The sequence below is a fragment of the Ochotona curzoniae genome, unplaced genomic scaffold (assembly GCF_017591425.1).
Source record: "Ochotona curzoniae isolate NIBS_2020 unplaced genomic scaffold, NIBS_Ocur_1.0 patch61, whole genome shotgun sequence".
NCBI classification, from domain to species: domain Eukaryota; kingdom Metazoa; phylum Chordata; class Mammalia; order Lagomorpha; family Ochotonidae; genus Ochotona; species Ochotona curzoniae.
Genome location: NW_024467041.1, coordinates 27,124 through 47,372, shown reverse-complemented (window position 1 = coordinate 47,372; position 20,249 = coordinate 27,124). Strand labels below are relative to the sequence as shown.

The 20,249-nt window shown below is 38.3% G+C and overlaps 1 protein-coding gene across 13 annotated transcripts in view; it reads right to left on the bottom strand.

Moving 5' to 3' along the window:
• LOC121168141 (cyclic AMP-dependent transcription factor ATF-2) overlaps nucleotides 1-20,249 on the bottom strand; it is an 86,722-nt gene that overhangs the window by 39,351 nt on the left and 27,122 nt on the right. For 4 of the 13 annotated variants that reach the window (XM_040997948.1, XM_040997946.1, XM_040997958.1 and 1 more), the window contains 2 exons: nucleotides 11,751-11,825; nucleotides 2,195-2,264 (listed from right to left, as the gene is read on the bottom strand). In XM_040997948.1, the coding sequence (XP_040853882.1) occupies nucleotides 2,195-2,264; nucleotides 11,751-11,782 (102 nt within the window). In that variant the 5' untranslated portion in view covers nucleotides 11,783-11,825. Of the gene's footprint in view, nucleotides 1-2,194; nucleotides 2,265-8,357; nucleotides 8,520-11,071; nucleotides 11,709-11,750; nucleotides 11,826-15,304; nucleotides 15,325-20,249 lie in introns of those variants that run through there. The other 9 variants (XM_040997952.1, XM_040997959.1, XM_040997947.1 and 6 more) reach the window with 8 other exon arrangements.

Genomic DNA, 20,249 nt, shown 5'->3' with positions numbered 1-20,249 from the left:
TCAAAGTTCTTATAAGAAACCAAAACTATCATTCTTAAAAGATTTAATTATTAGCAAGACTGGGAAAAAGGAAGATATAGGAAGTGAGCTCCCACTTGGTGGTTCACTTCCCAAATGCCACAACTAGAGCTGTGCCAGGTGGCTGTCTAGAGTTAGGACTCCATCCAGAGTGTCACCTTATCAGAAATACCTTCCCTGACCAATCTGTTGCTAATAGCACCAATCCTGGTAACTTCTGCTTTTACACTGCTCAACATCGGTAGACAACAAATAAATTATCATAACGTGATATAAATATACCCTTACCAGTTGTAAATTAAAGCTACCAGAACAGTCTTGAGAAAAGGAGAACTGAACTGGAGAACTTACCCCACCTGCCTGGAATGCTAACTGCAGAGTAATCAAGACCATGTGGTAATGACATAAAAGTTGACAGACATGAGTGCAAGGGAATACAAAGCCTAGAAACACATCTACGTCTACACAAGAGCCAAAGTAATTCAAGGAGAAAGAAAAGTCTTTTCAACACGGATGCTAGAATATCTGAAAAAATACAGTAAAAAACAGTCTGTTTCAACACCAATGTCACAGCAGAAATGAAAATTCAAGATGAGACAGAAACCTAAATGAAAAAGCAAGCTTTTAGTAAAAATAAAAGAAATATCTGTGACTTAAATGTATACAAGTTTATGTCACAGAAAGCAACAATCATAAAGAAAAAAACCGAATATGTTATATTTCATTAAAATTAGAAATATCTATTCATAAAAATGCATATAAAGATCATCTACAATTCAAAATTAAAAGACAACCCAATTTTCAAAAAAATTAAAAAACAAGCAAAAGATCTGAAAAGACACCTCATAAAAGACAAGATACTAAATCGGCAACGAACACAGGAAAAAGTGATCATCTTTTCATTAGCCATCAAATACAAATTAAAATTGCAATGAGGTATCAGCCTACCACACAGAAAATGGTTCAAACTTAAAAGGTTGTCAGGACCAGATCCTGACAAGGATGTGGCATAAGACTTAAATTATTTTAGGATATAAAGTGATATATCCATTTTGTAAAGCAGTTTGATAATTTCCTAAAAGGTTAAACATGTATCTACTACACAATTCCAGCACTCCTTAGTAATCAATCCAATAGAAATGAAAGCCTACAACCATAAAAAGACATGTAAATGAACATTCATACCAGTTTTGGTTATAACAATCAAAAACTGGAAATAAATCAAATATTCACTAACTTACATTTGGATAAACCAATTATGGAACACAGAAATATTACTCTTCAACAAAAAGCTTTTATCTACTGATCATGTAACAATGAGGAATCTCAAATTACATGTGAAAGGAGACACACAAATGTACACACTGTATGGTTCTACTTAGATAGCATTCTGGAAAATGAAAACAAAGATACAGTGACAGAAAGCAGATCAGTGATAACCAGATTTGTAAGGGATGAAAAAAATTACAACTGGCAGGAGGAAGCTTCTGGGATGGTACATGGGTGTAGGTTTTATGAGCATATATGCATGTTAAAATTTAATACATTGTATAATATTAAGCATATGTGGTTTATTACGTATCAATTATATCTGATTAAAATATCAAGTAAAAAAAACCAATAGCCAATGAGCACTGCATTGCTTATATATGATTCATTACCTTATGAGTATGTTGTGATTTTAGTACACATTAAATACATTTACACTCTTCCTTAGTGTTTAAATTATTTTAAAATTAGATTAGAACTATAAATAACAGATTAATAGATTTTTTGTCTGTGTACAAAACTGAAATACTACTTTCTGAAACTGCTTCCATGCTCGTTCTGTATTAAAGACTTAAGAACACGATTACATCAGTGATAGTGGCAGACAGATATCAGCTCACTTCTTAAGAATTCAGTCAGTAAAACATTCACCCTGGATTTTTGTCCAGTGTCATCACTTTTCTGGTGCAACAGATGACATCCCTAGCTCCCCACATTAGACAGAACTTTCTAAAATTCAAGTGCGCCAATGGGGAAAAAGGAAGATTCTCTTATCAACTTTTCCAGATTTTTTTAATCATAACTCTAAAATTATATAAAATATTGCCAGAAAATGACACCGTATTTTATTATCAATGTTTCAATAAGCGAAAATGCGTAACATGATTTAAAATAATTTATATATTACCTGGCCACACCCAGGGGCAGTGCATAGAAAGGGTTTGTCATCACTCATATTCCACAGGTCCTTGTATAGTCTGGAACAGAACACACAGACATGGCTACATACTTACTGTTCACATTAAGCAAAGGATACTTCTAATTATAAAACAAAATTAGATTTTCATTAAGTCTATTACACAACTCACATATATGAATATAAAGGAAAGTACTTATATTTTAACATCTTCCACTTATTTTGAATTGAGAAATATATGCAAGTTGTAGATTTTGCACATATACAACAAAGATTAGGAACACTGGTCTATGAAGCTTCTTAAAGTACTTGGAGTGTAAGAACAAAATATTTCTAGTGAAAGAGTATTTATGACATGAAAATACAATAAAATGAACAAATTTCATTCACTGCCAAAAAAATCAAATGAGCAAGTATCACAGTTTTGTAAAGATCATATTGTATAATTAAGGGCATCTTAAGAGTGCTTAGTGTTATTAAAATATTTTCATTCATTAGTTTAATATTTCTATCTAGATATCCCATCAAACAACAATAGGCACATGTCTGAAGATTTTTATATCCCTTTTAAATTCCCTGTCTTTCCTATGTGTATCATGGAATCCTCGCAGGGAAAACAAAACAAAAGAGAAATACATCTCAGCCTCAGAGATTCGCTCCTCTCAGTCTAGGAGAGTTGGTTTCCCAGACCTCCTGTGGATACTGAAATCTAAAGATGCTCCTCTCTCATAGAAATTGACACAGTAACTGAATATAATCTTTTAAATCCTCTTGTGTGCTTTATACCACATCTATATTACCTATAATAATAAAATACAGGATCCGGTACAGTAGCCTAGCACCTAAATCCTTGCCTTGCATCCTTGCCAGGATCCCATATGGGTGCCAATTCATATCCTGGCTGCTCCACCTCCCTTGCAGCTTGTAGCATGGGAAAGCAGCTGAGAATGGCCCTAGGCTGAGGGACCCTGCACCTAGGTGGGAGAACTGGAAGAAGCTGCTGGCTCCAGATTGGCTCAGCTCTAGCTATTGTGGTCACCTGGGAAGTGAGCCAGCGGAGGGAAGATCTTTCTCTCTGATTCTCCCTCTCTGTAAATCTGCCTTTCCAATAAAACAAAACTTAAAACAAAACAAAACAAAACAGAAAAAAAACCAACAACAACACACACAAAGGACAGGTACTATGGCATAGTAGGTTAAGCTTCTACTTTCAGCACTGGCATCCCATATTGGAATCTGGCTCTAGCCCTGGTTGCTCTTCTTTCTATCCAGCTAATGTGCCTGGGAGAGCAGTGGAAGATGTTCCACGTCATTGGGCCCCTGCACCTATGTTGGAGACCCAGAAGAAAGTCAAGGCTCCTGGCTCCAGCCTGGATCATCTCCAGCCACTGAGGTGGTCATTCAGACAATGAACCAGTGGATGGAGGATCTCTCTCTCTGTAAATTTGCTTTGCAAATAATTTTTTAAAGACAAGCAAAACAACCAAAATGCAAATGCTATGTATACAGATGACACAGCTTAATAACAGTGTGTATATGTCCAGTACAAATGATATTTTTAAGAATGTTTCCATTTCATTATGAATTCATCATATCGACAGATGTGAGCTCCACAGATAGAGAAAGTGGACTGTATTAACATAATGAACATTATATCTCTAATTTTGGTCTTTTTCTAAATCCTAAGATTCCAACTCTGTTGGTGATGTAGCTGGAAACAGAACTAATCGCCTGAGATGAAGGTCAAAGTTTTTGCCAATATTGTCACACGGCTTTTTCCTAATACATCTGAGGTTTGATACAGCTTGTTTTTTAAAAAACCCACACTGGTCCACAATAGTTATTGAGTTTTGATCATGTAACAATGATCAATAGCACAAAAGGCTTCCAGGAAGTCTGAATTAATACCATATACATTGGGAACTCAGATTCCTGTCCTCAGAACAACCAAATTTAAAATACCAAGTCTTCTTAGTCCATCTTACCAGAGAACTGAGGTCACAGAGCAAACTTCAGGAGAAAAGTGGAGACAGGGGCAGACACTGAATCACTATTAATAGGAGCAGAAGCCTCCTGCTGGAGCCATTATTCACATGAATACTTCAACTTTAATTCAGACTGACTGACAGAGGTCAGGGAAGACTCGTTTGGGAGCTCCTGGGCCCAGAATGAGAGTAGGGCACAGGCAGAAACACTTTCCTGTTTTACCTAAGCAGTCCACTGAGGCCTCAGAACCAAGACTGGAGGGGAAAAAAAAACCACCTTGGTTCCAGCAAAAGGATGGGAAAAAACATTTTAAAATAGTCCACACCAGTTGTGTTCTGCTTAAACACAGGGCTATTTTACAACAGCCTAATTGGCCTGGGGAAAAAATACCCCACTCCAATATGCTTCCCCCCCCCCATTCACCTTAGTGGCAGCAGGCAATGACCATAGGAAGCTTCCCTTCTCCCCAGGCCTTAGTCACCCCGAAAAACAAATTACTGGTCTCATCACAGCAGCCACAAAGCTGCAAAGCTCAGACCTTAATCAAGAAGGTGCTTTTCTAGACAGACCAGAAACAACACAGGGAAAGAAACCAGGACACCAAAGGGTATTTTAGATTCAGACACCCACAGCTACAGGAAATAGTAAACATAGCCTAACTCCTAGCCGGAAAAAAACTCAGGCAAAGGCCTGTTTACCTCAGTTCCTTTCCCTTGAAGCACCATGTCCAGCTTTCAACAAAACAATTACAAGTCATGCTAAGAAGGCAAAAAACATAGTCTAAAGAGATTTAAAGAAAATAAAAGCTACAGCAGGGTAGAGATTTTGGACTTATTGGGGTACAATTTTAAAATAACTATAAATACTATGCAAAGACAAAAAGTGAGCAACATAAGTGATATAGGTAAAGAGAAAAATTCCCAGAAAGAATAAAAAGAGAATGTTAGAGGTAAGAACTGTCACAGAAATAAGCATGGCTGAGACAGCACATGGGACACAGCAGAGCAAAAAACCAACATCAAGCTTGGCTTCTACAGCTAAAGTGCAGAGAAAAAAGATCAGAACAAAAGGCATGACTTGTATTCAAAATGTACGAACGAGCAAAAAAAAGGAGAACAAAGAAATATTTTAAGTAGCAAGACCTTCTCAGAATTAATGAAAGACACCATCCCACAGATCCTAGAAGCTCAGAGAATGAGAATATACATAATCTGTACCTAGAATCATCATTTTCAAACTGAAGAAAAATCAAAGACAAAAATCCTGAAGCCAGACTTAAAAACCAAAGAAAGTAGAAACAGTATGAAAGGAATTTCTGCTCTTAACTATCTTTTTTGTTCACCAAATATAAATTCAACTGTGAGAATTCATAATATACCTCCTTAGAAAAATCAATTATATATAAAATGACTCCAATGAAGTTAATACTTTTTGATTCTGTAAGGTTTTCATTATTACACTGTAGAGAATAAACCCTAAAACACATGCTATAACTGATATTCATCGCTTTTGAATCTCTAAAGGTGGCTTGCAATACAGACAGTAGAGCAACTGTCATTAATTTTCCCTTAGTACTGAAGATTTTTTCTCCTTAGTAATAAAAGTATTATAGATGCATGGTATCTTGACAGATCAAACTGAGTGTTGTTCAAAAATTATTACTTCAAATGATAAACAACACTTTTAAAAAAAGATTTATTTATTTGAAAGGTAGAGTTACAGAAACAGAGGCAGGGAGGGGATCTTCCCCATTCGGTGACTGTCTAAATATCCCCAGCAGCCAGGGCTGAGGCAGCCCAAAGCAAGGAACCAGCAGTTTCTTCCAGGTCTTCCATATTGGGGTGGAAGGGGCCAAGCACTTAAGTCATCTTCTGGTGCTTTCTCAGGCACATTTGCAGAGAGCTGGCTCAGAAGAGCAGCTGGGTCTTTGAACTAGTGCCTACATACGATGACTACACTGCAGGACTGGCTTAACACGGTTCTCCACATGCTGGCCCCCAAATGGACAACAATTACTCTGTATAACTTCAGTGAGGTGAAAATGTTAATCTTTTAAAATTTTTTCTGACACCTATACTAAACACCTTGGTCTGAGAGAGGTACAGGTAGTTTACACAATGCCGGAGAAAGCCGAGCCACCTGCTCCACCACACCTGCCCATCTCTTCTTTTTGATATACAAGCCCTCAGATAAGAAAATCTGAATGATTGCACACATAATGATGACCCTGACCCAGCCCTCTAGGTTGAAGTAGTTACAAACCCTCTCAAATTCAGGGCATGTTTATGTATTTCTTCTTCTGAGACCGGCCTAGTAAAGTCCTCCCCCACCTCTATTTCTTTACTAGACTGGTTATTCTTTTTATTTATTGATTTTTGAGTTGCTGATATATTGTGGATACTAATCATTTCTCAACTAATTTAGCTTGCAAATATTTTTTCCCGTTCTGTCAACTGTCTCTTCACTCTAGTTCCTTTGATGTTGCAAAGCTTCTGAGTTTGCCCTAATCCCATGTGTGCACTTTGACTTTTTCCTGTGCTTTGTGGCTGAGTCCTTATCCAAGAAGTCATCACCTACACCAATGTCTTCAAGTGTTTCCCCTATATTTTCTTCCACATAAAAAAGGCTTTTCAAGTAGTAAGTCAATCAGAATTTCTGTAATAAATCATCTTGGACATGAATATGTATTATTCCAAATTTCATTTGCCAATATTTTCTTCAGAATATTCACATTTGTTTCTCATTGTGATAATCTTGCCAGGTATAAAGTTTATGATGACTTAATGAAAAAGCAAATACCTAAGAATAAATTTAATGAAAAATATACCCCATATACTAAAAACTTTAAAACATTTGCATAAAATAATTAAAATGGCTAAATAAATGCATAATGCAACATATTCATGGATTGGAAAACTTGATGCCAACATGCTAATTCTATCCAAATCCATCTATTACAGATAAAGTATAATCTCAATAAAAATCCCAGCAGATTTTCTATGTATATAGAAACGGATTCTCAAATTTACTGGAAATGCAAAACTCAGAATAAGCCAGACAATCCTTAACAACAGTTACCAAGGGTCCGGTGCAGCAGCATAGCGGCTAAAGTTCTCGCCTTGCATACCGGGAATCCCATATGGGTACTGGTTGTAATCCCATCAGTCCTGCTGCCCATCTAGTTTCCTGCCATGGCCTGGGAAAACAGTGGAGGATGGCCGAAAGCCTTGGGACCCTGCACCCATGTGGGAGACCGAGAGAAGGCTTCGGGCTCCTGGCTTCGGACTGGCTCAACTCCAGTCTTTGCGGCTGCTTGGGGAGTGAATCATTGGATGGAAGATCTTCCTCTCTGTCTCTCCTCCTCTCTGTATATCTGACTTTCCAATAAAAATAAAATAAATCTTAAGAAAAGACAAAAGAACAGTTACCAAGCTAAAGGACCTATAAAACATAGACTTATTACTACAAAGCTACAGTAATTAAGATACTTTAACACGAGTTTAATAACAGATAAAGCAATGGAACAGGATGGGATCTAGAAATGAACTCTATAGTATGGTCATCTGATTTATACAAAGACTCGACTATAGTTTTTCAATAGTCCTAAAATTTTTATGAAGAAATAGTATTTTACTTTAGTCCTTAATAATTGTGTAATGAAATTACACAAATTCCCTTTACAAGTGGCTTATAAATTTTTTAGGTCAGTGTTTCCCAAAGCATATTTTATTGGGATATAAATACCTACTATAGAAAAAAAATACATAGCGTCAAATATATCTGGGAAGAGCTAAGTATATGGGCGTTTGCAGAACTTGTTCAGAGCCTCTAATGCCTATCAAAAAGTATCTCTAAGTGACAAGATTGACCTGATGACAATCTCATATCATATATAAAATTGTTACAGTGGATCACAGACACAAAAGTAAAAGGTGATGAAAGAATTTCCAACAGAAAATTTGAAAAACAACTTGTGTGATTTTGGAGTAGGAAAATGATTCTTAAGCAGGATGCAAAAGGCAATGTTCCACAGAAAAGACAGGACAGATTTTACTGTATGTAGTGCATTTTATTTTGTGAAGATCATACCCAATTAAAAAGCAAAAAAGAGCAAAATGATTTATGCAACTAAAAACTAACAAACAAGAAATTACAAAGTTAATCTTACCCAAAGTACACTTTGTTCCAGGACTTTTAACTATCTTTTTGATTTGAGAAGGGCATAGGCTAAAAAAAGCAGAAAAACCCATATATATATATGGGTTTATATATATACATATATATATGTATATAATTTTTATATAGTGGATGCCTCTCACAGCACTCTAAAAAGAATAAATTAGTAAATAAAAAGAGGCCTGGCTCACAGTATTTCTATTTCTTTCTGCCTTTCAAAAAAATTATTTTTTTAAGTTTTTTTTTTTTTTTTTAATTGGAGAGGCAGATATACAGAGAGGAGGAGAGACTGAGAGGAAGATCTTCCATCTGATGGTTCACTCCCCAAGGGGCCACAATGGCTGGAACTGAGCCAATCTGAAACCAGAAGCCAGGAGCCTCTTCTGGGCCTTCCACATGGGTGCAGGGTCCCAAGGCTTTCGGCCATCCTCCACTGCTTTAGGACTGATGGGATTACAACCGGCGACCATATGAGATCTCAGCATGTGTAAGGTGAGGACTTCGGCCTCTAGGCCACTCCGCCAGGCCCCCCAAATAAATTATTTTTTAAATGAAGAAAAATTGAGGGATCGAAGGAATGCTCAAAGAAAGGCAAAGGAGGGCCCAGCATGACAGCCTAGTGGCTAACTCTTTATCTTGCAGCTGCTGTGCAATACAACAGTCCTCATGAAGCTCTAGGAACCAACAGTGTATTCTCAATGCCTGTATCAACTTTTTTCCATGCCACCTGGGTGAGATCAAACTGTACTTGTTTTTATTTGCCTAGTTATTCTCACCATCAGGTTCTACCATGTTGATGCAAATGACAAGAGCTCATACTTTTTAGGGTTGAACAGTATTCACTTCTGTATACATGTTACAGTTTCTTCATATGACTATTTGTTTTTATTTCTTGGCTATTAAGAATGATGCGGCAATAAACATGGGAATATTGAAGCCTCTTAGATTGATCTGATTTCATTTCCCTTGGACATATACCCAAAAGTGGAATGGACAGATCATAAGGCAGGTCTATGAGGAACCTACATACTGTTTTCCACAACAGCTGTTCTAATTTATGTTCTCATCAACAGAGTGCAAGGGTTCCCTCTTCCCCATATACTTGATACCACTTACCTTTTGTCTTGTTGTTAACAACAAATCTATCTGTAGTGAGGTGATACCTCACTATGGTTTTGATTTGCAATTGTCTGATGAAGTTCAGCATTTTTTTTTTAAATTCTTTTGGCCTATCAGTAACAGAGTTATTAAAACAATTCAAAATTAAGATTGTGTATTTTAATTTATGTCTTCTTTTTGGAAGTAGCTGTTTAGATGTACTGATCATTCAAAAATTGGATTACTTGAAATTTTTTTGCTATTGACTTTTTAAGGTTCCTTACATATTTTGGTTAACTTGTCAGATATATAGCTAGAAAATATTTCTGCCACTCTACAGATATTCTCTTCACAGATGGCTTCCTTTGCTGTGCAGATGCTCTTCAGTTGGATGAAATTTTAGTTGTGTATTTTTGCTTTAATTTCTTGTGCTTTTGGAGTCTAGCCTTGAAATGCTTGGCCAATCCAAAGTCCTGAAGTGGTTCCATGTTATTGAAACATTTCAGTTTTATGTCTTACATTTGGGTCTTTAATCCACTTTGAATTGATATTTTGTATATGGTAAAATTAAGTATTTCATGCTTTGTTCCAGACCTTCCACAGAAAGTTCAGCTTTTCCACATTTACTATGTTATTGTGGTTTATTTCATATTTCCTTCATTATGCTGAGGTATGTGCCTTCTGATCTAATTCACTCAGAATTATCATCATAAAGGAACGTAGGGTTTTTCTACATCTGTTGAGATGATGGTTTTTGTCCCTCCTGCTGTTCATGTGGAATATCATATTTATTGATTCCATAATTCTTGCATGTTCATTTGATCAAGGTAATTTTTTAATGTGCTGTTGGATTCAGTTGGATGGTATTTTGTTGAAGATTTTAAATTTATGTTGTGTTGTGGCCTATCATATGGTCCCAGAAAATGGTCCATGTGTGGGGTTTTAGCAGTTCTGTGGTTCCTTGTATTCCGCCCAAAGTTAGAGGAATGGAGATAAAGGCAGCCCCTTGGCCACTTGAGTTAGCACTAAGCTGCATCACAGTTCAGTGGGCTTTAAAAAGTCCTAAAAGTGGGAAAGGGATGAAGAAATGGATACCAGGCCCAAGAGAGATACCACAGCAAATTTTTGGTTCTGGGACAAGTCTGGAGGTTCTGTCTGTGAACACTGGCCTAGGAGTACTGACATTCGGATTTTATCAGGTACTGGATCTCACCGTGGCAGGCCCAACTCTGAGTTTTAAGGTAAAAGTTCAAGTTTCTAATCTTGCCCTACTTTTAAGTTGCAGGAATTCAGCTTTGCCAACTGCCAGATGAGACTGGTAGTAAGTAGGAGAATTGGCAGTGATTGGCTAAGGAGGGTCTAAAAGCTCACGGCTTGGTGCAGAAGTCACGATGCCATGTCCATCATGGAGGAACTGGGCCTGGATTTCAAGTCTAAGTGTGTACTCCACTTCCTCGCCCAAACCCCATGCAGGAGGTGAAGTTTCTCCTTTCATGCTATACTTCTTGAAGCTGAGGGAGGTGTGACATGGGTAATTCATTCTTTCCAGATTTATTCAGTGTGTCTCTTCTTAACATTATGCTAAAAATAGACACTGTGATTGCTCACCTGTTTATTCACCTGTTTGGATGGTGACTTAATGCATGAACAGTTGTTTAATTTTCTCTGTGGGAGAAGAAGAATGCTATAGTATCTTAGTCAACTGATATCTTGGTCTTCTGGTAAGAAGTGATTTTTGAAACCACTAGGAGAAAAGGTGATGGGAATTTTAAGATGGTTGGATCAGGCTAACAGTATCTGAACTTACAGGTCAGTGATTAATTAACAACACTATACATGGGACAGACATGCAACAAAAATCTATGATATATTTCTTAGCATGTGTGTGTATTTGTGTGTGTGTGTGAGACAGAGAGAGAGAGAGAGAAATCTGCATGTAATGAAGTCTCTATTTCCAACTACAAGAAAACATGAGTGCAGAAGATAAACACCATGGTATCACCAGAGAAGCAGTGAAATTCAACATGGAGAAAAACCTATGACAAACTACGGTCTTTTCAGCAAATAAATGCCACGGAAGGGAAAAGAAAGAGCTAAAATGTAGAGAAAATGCTTTAAAGAAACTTTTAATTAACAGGATAACCAAATGTAGTAAAGATAATCATTGCTTCTGATTTGAACAAAACAAGCACAGAAAGATAATTGGTTTCATAAATGTGGAAAAAAACAGATATATGAAAGAATTAATTTTAAAAAATGCTAAAAATTCCAAACATTGTACACATACCTGGCAGAATTGACATGTAACTTGAATTTCATAAGTTGAACAGCTTATCACATCCTCTTTTTCATGGCAAGCATACTGAAAAATGAAGCAGTTTCACATTGTTAAAAATATTTTGGAAACATGTCTTAAATAGAAAATAAAAGTGCTCAAAGTATTTACTGTAACATTATTGTTATCCAAACGCCCAGTTACTACGAAGAATTTTTTTAGCTTTGTAGGGGCCAGTGCCATAGAGTAGTAGAATGAGACTTCACCTATGGTGCTGGCATCACATAAGAGGGCTGGTTGGGTCCTAGTTGCTCCTCTTTCAATATCACTCTTTGCTTATGGCCTGGGAAAGCAGCAGAGGATGGCTCAAATACCTGGACCCCCGTACCCATGGGGAAATGTGAAAGAAGTTCCAGTCTCAGCTCTGGTCATTACAGACTTTTCAGGAGTGAATCAGTGGATGGAAAATCTTTCGGTCTCTCCTCTCTGCAAATTGCCTTTCTAATGAAAATAAAAAACACACCTTCATTTTAAAAAAATATTTATTTTTATTGGAAGGTCAGATATACAAAGAGGAGAAGAGACAGACAGGAAGACCTTAAGTCCAAAGATTCACTCCCCAAGTGACCACAACAGCTGGAACTAGGCCAATCTGAAGCCAGGAGCTTCATTCCAGGTTCTCCCACATGGGTGCAGGGTCACAAGGCTTTGGGCCATCCTTGACTGCTTTCCCAGGCCACAAGCAGGGAGCTGGATGGGAAGTGGGGCATCCAGGACTAGAACCGGCACATGCAAGGTGAGGACTTAGGCCACTACACTACCATGCTGGGTCAGTAAACTTTCATTTTTTTTTTTAAAGATTTATTTTTATTATTTCTTTATTGGAAAGGCAGATATACAGAGAGGAGAGACAGAGAGGAAGATCTTCCGTCCAATGATTCACTCCCCAAGTGAGCGCAACGGCCAATACTATGCCGATCCGAAGCCAGGAGCCTCTTCCGGGTCTCCCACGCGGGTGCAGGGTCCCAAAGCCTTGGGCTGTCCTCGACTGCTTTCCCAGGCCACAGGCAGGGAGCTGGAAGGGAAGCGGGGCTGCTGGGATTAGAACCAGCGCCCACATGGGATCCCGGGCGTGCAAGGTGAGGACCTTTAACCACTTGCGCCACCGCGCCGGGCCCGTAAACTTTCATTTTTAAAAAAAGGAATATAGAAGTATAAATACCAGGAGTATAAAGGCAGTACCAGGACCAATCTGATTGCTCTAGACAAGATTTCTGAGTTAACCTTTGATACCTTTCTTTCTAATCTCTTCCGCTATCTGTCATCTACAACTGTCTTGCTCCTCAACAAACAAGTTCCTTACTTTCACAAGGCTTTACTTCCTAGTCAATTAATAAAAGTTCCCATGCCCTTATCACTATAGCTTAATATCTAGCTGAAGTGGCTGTGAATATCACCTGTTAAATCATCTTGAGACATAAACAAAAGCAAATGTTCTGGGAGGCCTCACTGTTCCCTCGTGGCAAATCTAATTTAATCTCTCTTTTTACAGCAAAATTTGAAATATGCCACTAGATTTCTGCAAAGGGGTTTTTTATTTCTTTTTTTTTTTGGCTGTGCAATATTTTTTAAATTTTTTTTTATTGTTGTTAACATTGTATTATGTGATACAATTTTATTTTGAATTTTATGCTACAAGTCCATATGGTCTGGGATTTTTCTCCCTACCCCAAATTCCCACCACCCAACTGATTTTCCCCATATTGTTACAATAGTATAGTCCTTCAGAAGCAGTCATCTATGATTCCAGTGTGCCCTGACACTGCTGGTACAAGGTCAGACAGTCCAGCATCCCATTGTCTAGACGTGTCCAAAGTTTCATTGGGAGTAGGGATGCATATTGCATTGTGTCTTCACATCTGGATATGGAGGTCTCTACTGCACCAACAAAGGAGTTTTTTAAACTATAAATTGTTGTGGAAATCAATGACTACAGAGTCAGAATTGTTAACATTTCACTATGAATTTCAGGAAAAGTTTATATTATCTTACTTTAATTTTCTGTTAATTTTTTGAAGCTCCCTCATATAAATCATACCGATGTCTAGGCAAGCATCAACAACCTGTACTTGCAGAAAAATCACTTTTATGAATAGTATTCAGGAGGGCTTTAAGTAAAATTTAAAAGAAATCAGCTTTCACTTTCCTTCTCCTCATGTTCTAGTGTCACTAAAGTTGCTTGTCTTCTATCAACAAACATTTGGGAGTCTACTCTGCTGAACCTATGCTGGATCCCGGGGATGTGGAGGTGCATTCAAACAGATCTTGCCTCCATGACACTTCCAGGATAGTAATGGTGCCCATTTACTGGCCAGGCACACAACTCTGACTTCTGTAGCTTGTAATAAATTAAGAATGCAACTCAGTTAATAATAAATCGATCTCTGAGTGCTTTAAGGACAAATGTGATCATTTACTTAGCAAAACTGACTAGATTTGGCCTGCTAAGGGTTATATTCATACCTAAGAAGCAGAAATCTGAATTACCCCTCCTTTGAAACTCTGCCTCCTACTGGGTACTACCTCCCATTTAAGAACGTCAGGCTGCCTGTCACTGGGAAAATGACCCTTAGCTTGCATGCTATCTTCATACTGAGGTTCACCATCTTCCAGATGAGTGTCTCACTCACTGACGCTGGAGCGTTAAAGCCCAACTCAAATTACGCTTTGTGATACCTTCACCATAACCCAAATGAAAAATATCTTAGACAACTTAGTCTATGTTATGCTTTGCAGATAGTACTATTATTTTCTGAAACATAACCTATTACATAATCAGTGTGGTTCTCTCACACCTACACACTGCCTACCTACTCCTTGAAGAGTCACAACAGAGCACAAGGAATGTGAATTTTTGACTCAGAACTGGCTGGAAGCCTGGTTGTGACATTCTCAAGATAAGCGGCCTTGTACAAGTTTCCATATGATTTTGAGCTTCAGGTCTTCCTACAATAAGGGCAATATCACTTACTGCACTACATTGATGTAAGCAGTAAAAATAGCATATGTATGAAGCAGGCATTTAGCACCATAGCATGCCAACTGCTGCTCGTATACCTGCATGCCATGGGTGATTGGTTTGAGTGCTGGTTTCGCTTCAATTCCAGCAAGCTTTTAATGTACACCTTGAGACAGCAGGCGATGGCTAAAGTACTTGGTCACTGCCACCCATATGAGAGGAAGGGCCAGAGTTCTAGGCTCCTGGCTCTGGCCTAGCCTGGACTCAGCTATCACGAACATTTAGGAGGGATACAACAGGTGGAAGATCTCTGTCTCTCTCTCTCTGCTTTTCAAAGGAAACTTAAAAACAACGACAATTAAAAAAATAAAAAATGGTCTATAAAGTCACTAGCAGACTATTTGGCGTACTAATACTTTTCTATTTGTCCTTACGTCCCTGCAGTATCTTACCACAAAGAGCAAGCATAAGGCAAATACTGAATTAACTCACAAGGAACTACAACTTGTATTTTATTTCTTATAAAAGTGTAAATTCTGTACCTTACCTCAAAAAGGCTGCCAGACACTATGATTTAAAGGAAAAGATATTAAGTGTCTTTCTCAGAAAAGCTACTATCAAATGACTTTTCTTAAAGAGATAGTTGACTAAATTTGATCATCTGAAGTTCAAATATTATAAAGACGCCAAAACATGACTTTTCTCAGCAAACTGTAAATACTTGCATTCCAAGCCTTGTATTGGTTTAAGAGGTTGGAGAATAGGGCCCGGTGCGATGGCGAAGTAGCAGCTAAAGTCCTCGCCTTGCATGCCTGGGATCCCATATGGGCGCCGGTTCTAATTCCGGCAGCCCCGCTTCCCATCCAGCTCCCTGCCTGTGGCCCGGGAAAGCAGTCCAGGACGGCCCAAAGCTTTGGGACCCTGCACCCGCGTGGGAGACCCGGAAGAGGCTCCTGGCTTCGGATCGGCATAGTATTGGCCGTTGCGCTCACTTGGGGAGTGAATCATCGGACGGAAGATCTTCCTCTCTGTCTCTCCTCTCTGTATATCCGCCTTTCCAATAAAAATAATAAAATAAATCTTAAAAAAAAAGAAGTTGGAGAATAGCTATAGCAGCCATCAAATATAGAATTAAGACTAACACCAAGATTCTTCTAATAGTTACAAGGTGCTTGATCCTGACAGATGAGATAAAAGGGAACACTAGCCTTGTAACTTACAATAACAGAGTAAATGTAATTTGTATAGATGGTAGCAGCACCTGGAGAAGCCCGGTCGTATTTAACAGCCTCATTTACATCTGACAGCGTACTGTTTGGAGAGCCTAAGTGTTTACTCCATCACTATGAAGTTTAGTAAATAGGAATAAATACACCACAGTTACTTAAGGGTAAATGAAACATTGCACTAAAACCCAGCTCAATAACTTGTGTAAGTATTCAAACAATAGTTGCCACAATTCTTTAAAATATAAACATGTACTAGAGTTGGCTTAGATGATCAAGAAAGATTAACCAAGCTTCTAATTATTACTCATGTTTTAAAGGTTTTTATTCTCTGGAGTAGTACTAATTCAGAAAGCCATTTATCCAAATTTGGATAGTGAAAATAGACAGGAGGGCCCATGCAGAACACCCACCTGACAGGGAGGAAAAGGCCTAGTGACAACAGGTTATTCATTAGGCACACAGATGATTCTGGGACAGTACAGGATGTGTAATGAGTATTTTGTGCTCCCCAACCCCAAAAAAGGACTTTCAGATTTCACAGATTTGGCCAGAATGGGACAAGTTGAGAATCAAGATAAATAATGAGAGTAATGGATCACATCCTGAATAAAACAGGGTTCTAATAATCTACACTGACATAAAAGGAAAAACTGAAAATTTGACAATGTTATATCTACATTGCTCCAAAAGCATCTCCCTCAAAAAACATAGTTGAGAGAGCAGGTGCCTGGAGCAGTGTGGTTCGAGTGACACTTGGGATGGCCGTATCTCGCGTCTGGCTGCGGCCAACCCTGGCTGTTGCAGGCATGTGCAGGATGAACCTCTCTGCTTTTCGAATAAATGGGAAAGAAGCAAGAGAATTAAAACATACACTTTAAAGAGTAGGAGCAAAAATGCCTGGAAATCATCATTTTATTCAAGTGATTCAAATAAGGACATCCAGAATCCTGTGCATAAGAGCAAATGCAATGAGAAAGACACATCATGATTTCTCGGACTGTCATATAAAAGACACAAAACAAATCATTGCAAGGTGAAATTCTTAATTGAATCCTTTCACCTGCAAAGTGAGATCTAAACTTGAATCCTTTGGCCATGAAGTACGTTACTGGAACAACTGAAAAACCTTCAATGTGATTTACTGATTAGACACTAACAACATATCTGTTAATTTACTAACTTTTACAGTATTTTATTTTGTGGTTGTACAGGACAATGCATTCTTGTCAAAATTAAAGTATCTGGAGACAATAGGTATCACATTGGTAACAGAAAATTTTAAACTTAAAAAATTTACATAAGCAGCTTTAGACAAATAATATGCAGTGTAATAACCCATTATGTAATCATTACATAATTTGCATCCTGTAAGTTTCAGTAATATGATTACTGAGACAGACCCTACAAAATATAAATGATTCTTTCTGCTTGTTTCTGTTTATGATTTTCATAATACATACTGAAAATAGGAAAATTACATTTTGCATTGTAAGGTTAAAAAAAATCCATAATCTTACTGTAGTAGAACAACTTACAAATCTGAAAAAAACTCAAGGGATGATACCAGCCAATCTCCTTGATCCCTTTATTAAAACATGAAATACATGTGAGTTCTGTAAGACAAGACAGACGGTCCATTTGGCTGGAGTGTCAATTTTTCATGTAATTTTGAACCCTGCCATTCAAATGATTTAGCAGATAAAAAGTAGCTACTTTTCTTATACCTCTCTCAAAACCAAGTTAGACAACAAATAATTCATTTTCATTTATTTCACAGAAAATACTGCTGGGAAGTAAAAATACAAAACAGCACTGTATCAATTTCTTATGATTAAATTCAGAAATCTATTTTTTTCTTTAAGATTTATTGGAAAGGCAGATACACAGACAGAAGGAGAGACAGAGAAAAAGATCTTCCATCCCCTGGTTCACTCCAAGTGGCTGCAATGGCTGGAGATGAACCAATCAAAAGCCAAGACCCAGGAGCCAGAAGCTTCTTCTGGGTATCCCACATGAGTGGAGGGTCGGTCTCAAGGCCTTGAGCCATCCTCTATTGCTTTCCCAAGTCACAAGCAGGGAGCTGGATGGGAAGTGGAACAGCCGGGACACAAACCAGTGCCCAATGGGATCCTGGAAGATGCAAGGCTAGGATTTATTTTCTAGGCCATTGCACCAGACCCTGGAAATTTCTAAATTTTAAAATGTGTATTTCATTTTCTAATTTGTTGGTTACTGATCTATAAATGCTGCAAATCCTTACTGTCAAGCATATATGTGAGTTTCAAACCAAATTTCTGAAACTCAGTAACATTAAACATTACAGATAATATAAAGCATTCTCAAACATTCCCAACACAAATAATTCACTTTATGAATTTTTATTTTAACACAAGGATAGAGACAGAAAGGGAGAGAGTGACCAGTCAGCTGTTGGTTTACTTCCCAATTGCCCACAACAATTAGTATGAATCCAAGGCCTAAACCAAGAGACAGGAGCTGAACCTCATGTGGGTGGCAGAATGACCTTAATCATCACTGTCGCTTGCCATGGTCTGCATTAGCAGCAAGCTAGATGGAGTCAGGAACCAGACAGAGTCAGGTACCAAACACAGGAACTCTGACTGGGATGTGTGGGTGTTGGGGGGAGTGGGGGAGGGGGGATGGCGGGTGTCTTAACTAGCATCTTAACTCCCTGCTCCTACATTGTGAAATTTATTTGGAAAATATCTGATTGCCTATTTCGTACCCCAAAGCATATGAAAAAAAGTGAGATGGCCTCTGCCCTTAAAGTCAGTCTAGTAGACAAATAACTAAAAATAAGTTACATACATATAGCAATAAACACAGGTGCCATGGGAGAATAAGGAGAACAGTGCAGCTGGTCATTTCTTGTACACAAATATATTCCCATTTTCCTGAAAACCTAATGTGCCATTAGTAAAGGGCAATCCCACATATTTATGCCCCTAATATACAAGCCTCAGATAAATTGGGAAAAACAACTAAGAAGTCAATCAGACTACTTCTTAGGAAATCTGTAAAATGGTAAAGAATCCAACAGAGGTCGGCACTAGAGACTCAAACTTATACAAAGAAAGGACTGGTGATAATTTGGTATTTTGTTCATACTAACAAAGTGAAAGCTAGAACAGAACATGTGCATGTGGGCGTGCGCTCACATGCGTACACACACATCAAGACAAAAAAAACATGCAGCCAAAGTAAATTCTGCAGCGTCTAGCTATGCCTTCTGTGACTGGGTCCCCTGAGTTTCCAATATTATATCTGAGGTCCTCTAAAAAGGGAAAAAACAAAACAGGAATTTTTCTGAAAGAGTTGCTGCATCTCAACTACCAAGCTAATCCTGTAGAGGGCTTTGGAAAAGGACAGGGATCCTGCCACAGCTGCATCTTCTCAAAAGAGGTATCAGTCACTCACGGATGACCTTTTAGGAAGAGAAGACAGCACCCCAATGAGGCACAAAGAGGGATCTTCTGATGGCGGATGCATGGCATATAAGGCTGAGGGAAGAAAGGGAAACCAAACTTGAAGGGGCTTCAAGGTCAGGAAAATGTTTAGATTCTACTCTCAGACCACCCCACCCACCCCTATCATTCCCCACCTCAGGATTATGAACTGAGGCCCTGGCTCATAAGAAAAGTTTCTCAGGATTTGAAATTTGGGAGGAGGGTGAAAGGCAAAGGAAGAATGCAACAGAGACTATATGTGTCCTCACAAATCCTAACATACTCCTTCCTATTTGCAATCAGGTGCCCCTTAAAGAGAAGGGTTACTCTACCCTGTTTGAAAAAGGGAAAGATTTGATAGGTGAAGTACATAATCAGATAAGCATATTTTTCCAAGATCACTAACCCACATGTAGAAGATGGGTTAAAGCTGCCAACACCATACCCCCCAAAAACCAAGGCCAAAACACTATTAATTCAAGAGAATGAGGATGATCTGAACTCAAGCAGTCTCTCTTCAACATGAGAGCAAAGGAGCAGAGAGGAAGAAAAGCCTTCTTAGGAGGAAGTCTCAAATCTTTAACCTCTTCCAGACCCCTGTAAGCAGTCTTACCATCCTACCTCTGGCTTAATCTTTGACTACCCCACAGGCTTCTTGCCTTTTTAAAGATGTATTTATTTGAAAGGCAGAGTAAGAGAAGACAGAGAGACAGCTATCCTCCATAAGCAGCACAATGGTAGTAACCTGGCACCTTAGCCCATTTAGCACTTTGTACCACTAGGATTCTGTACCACT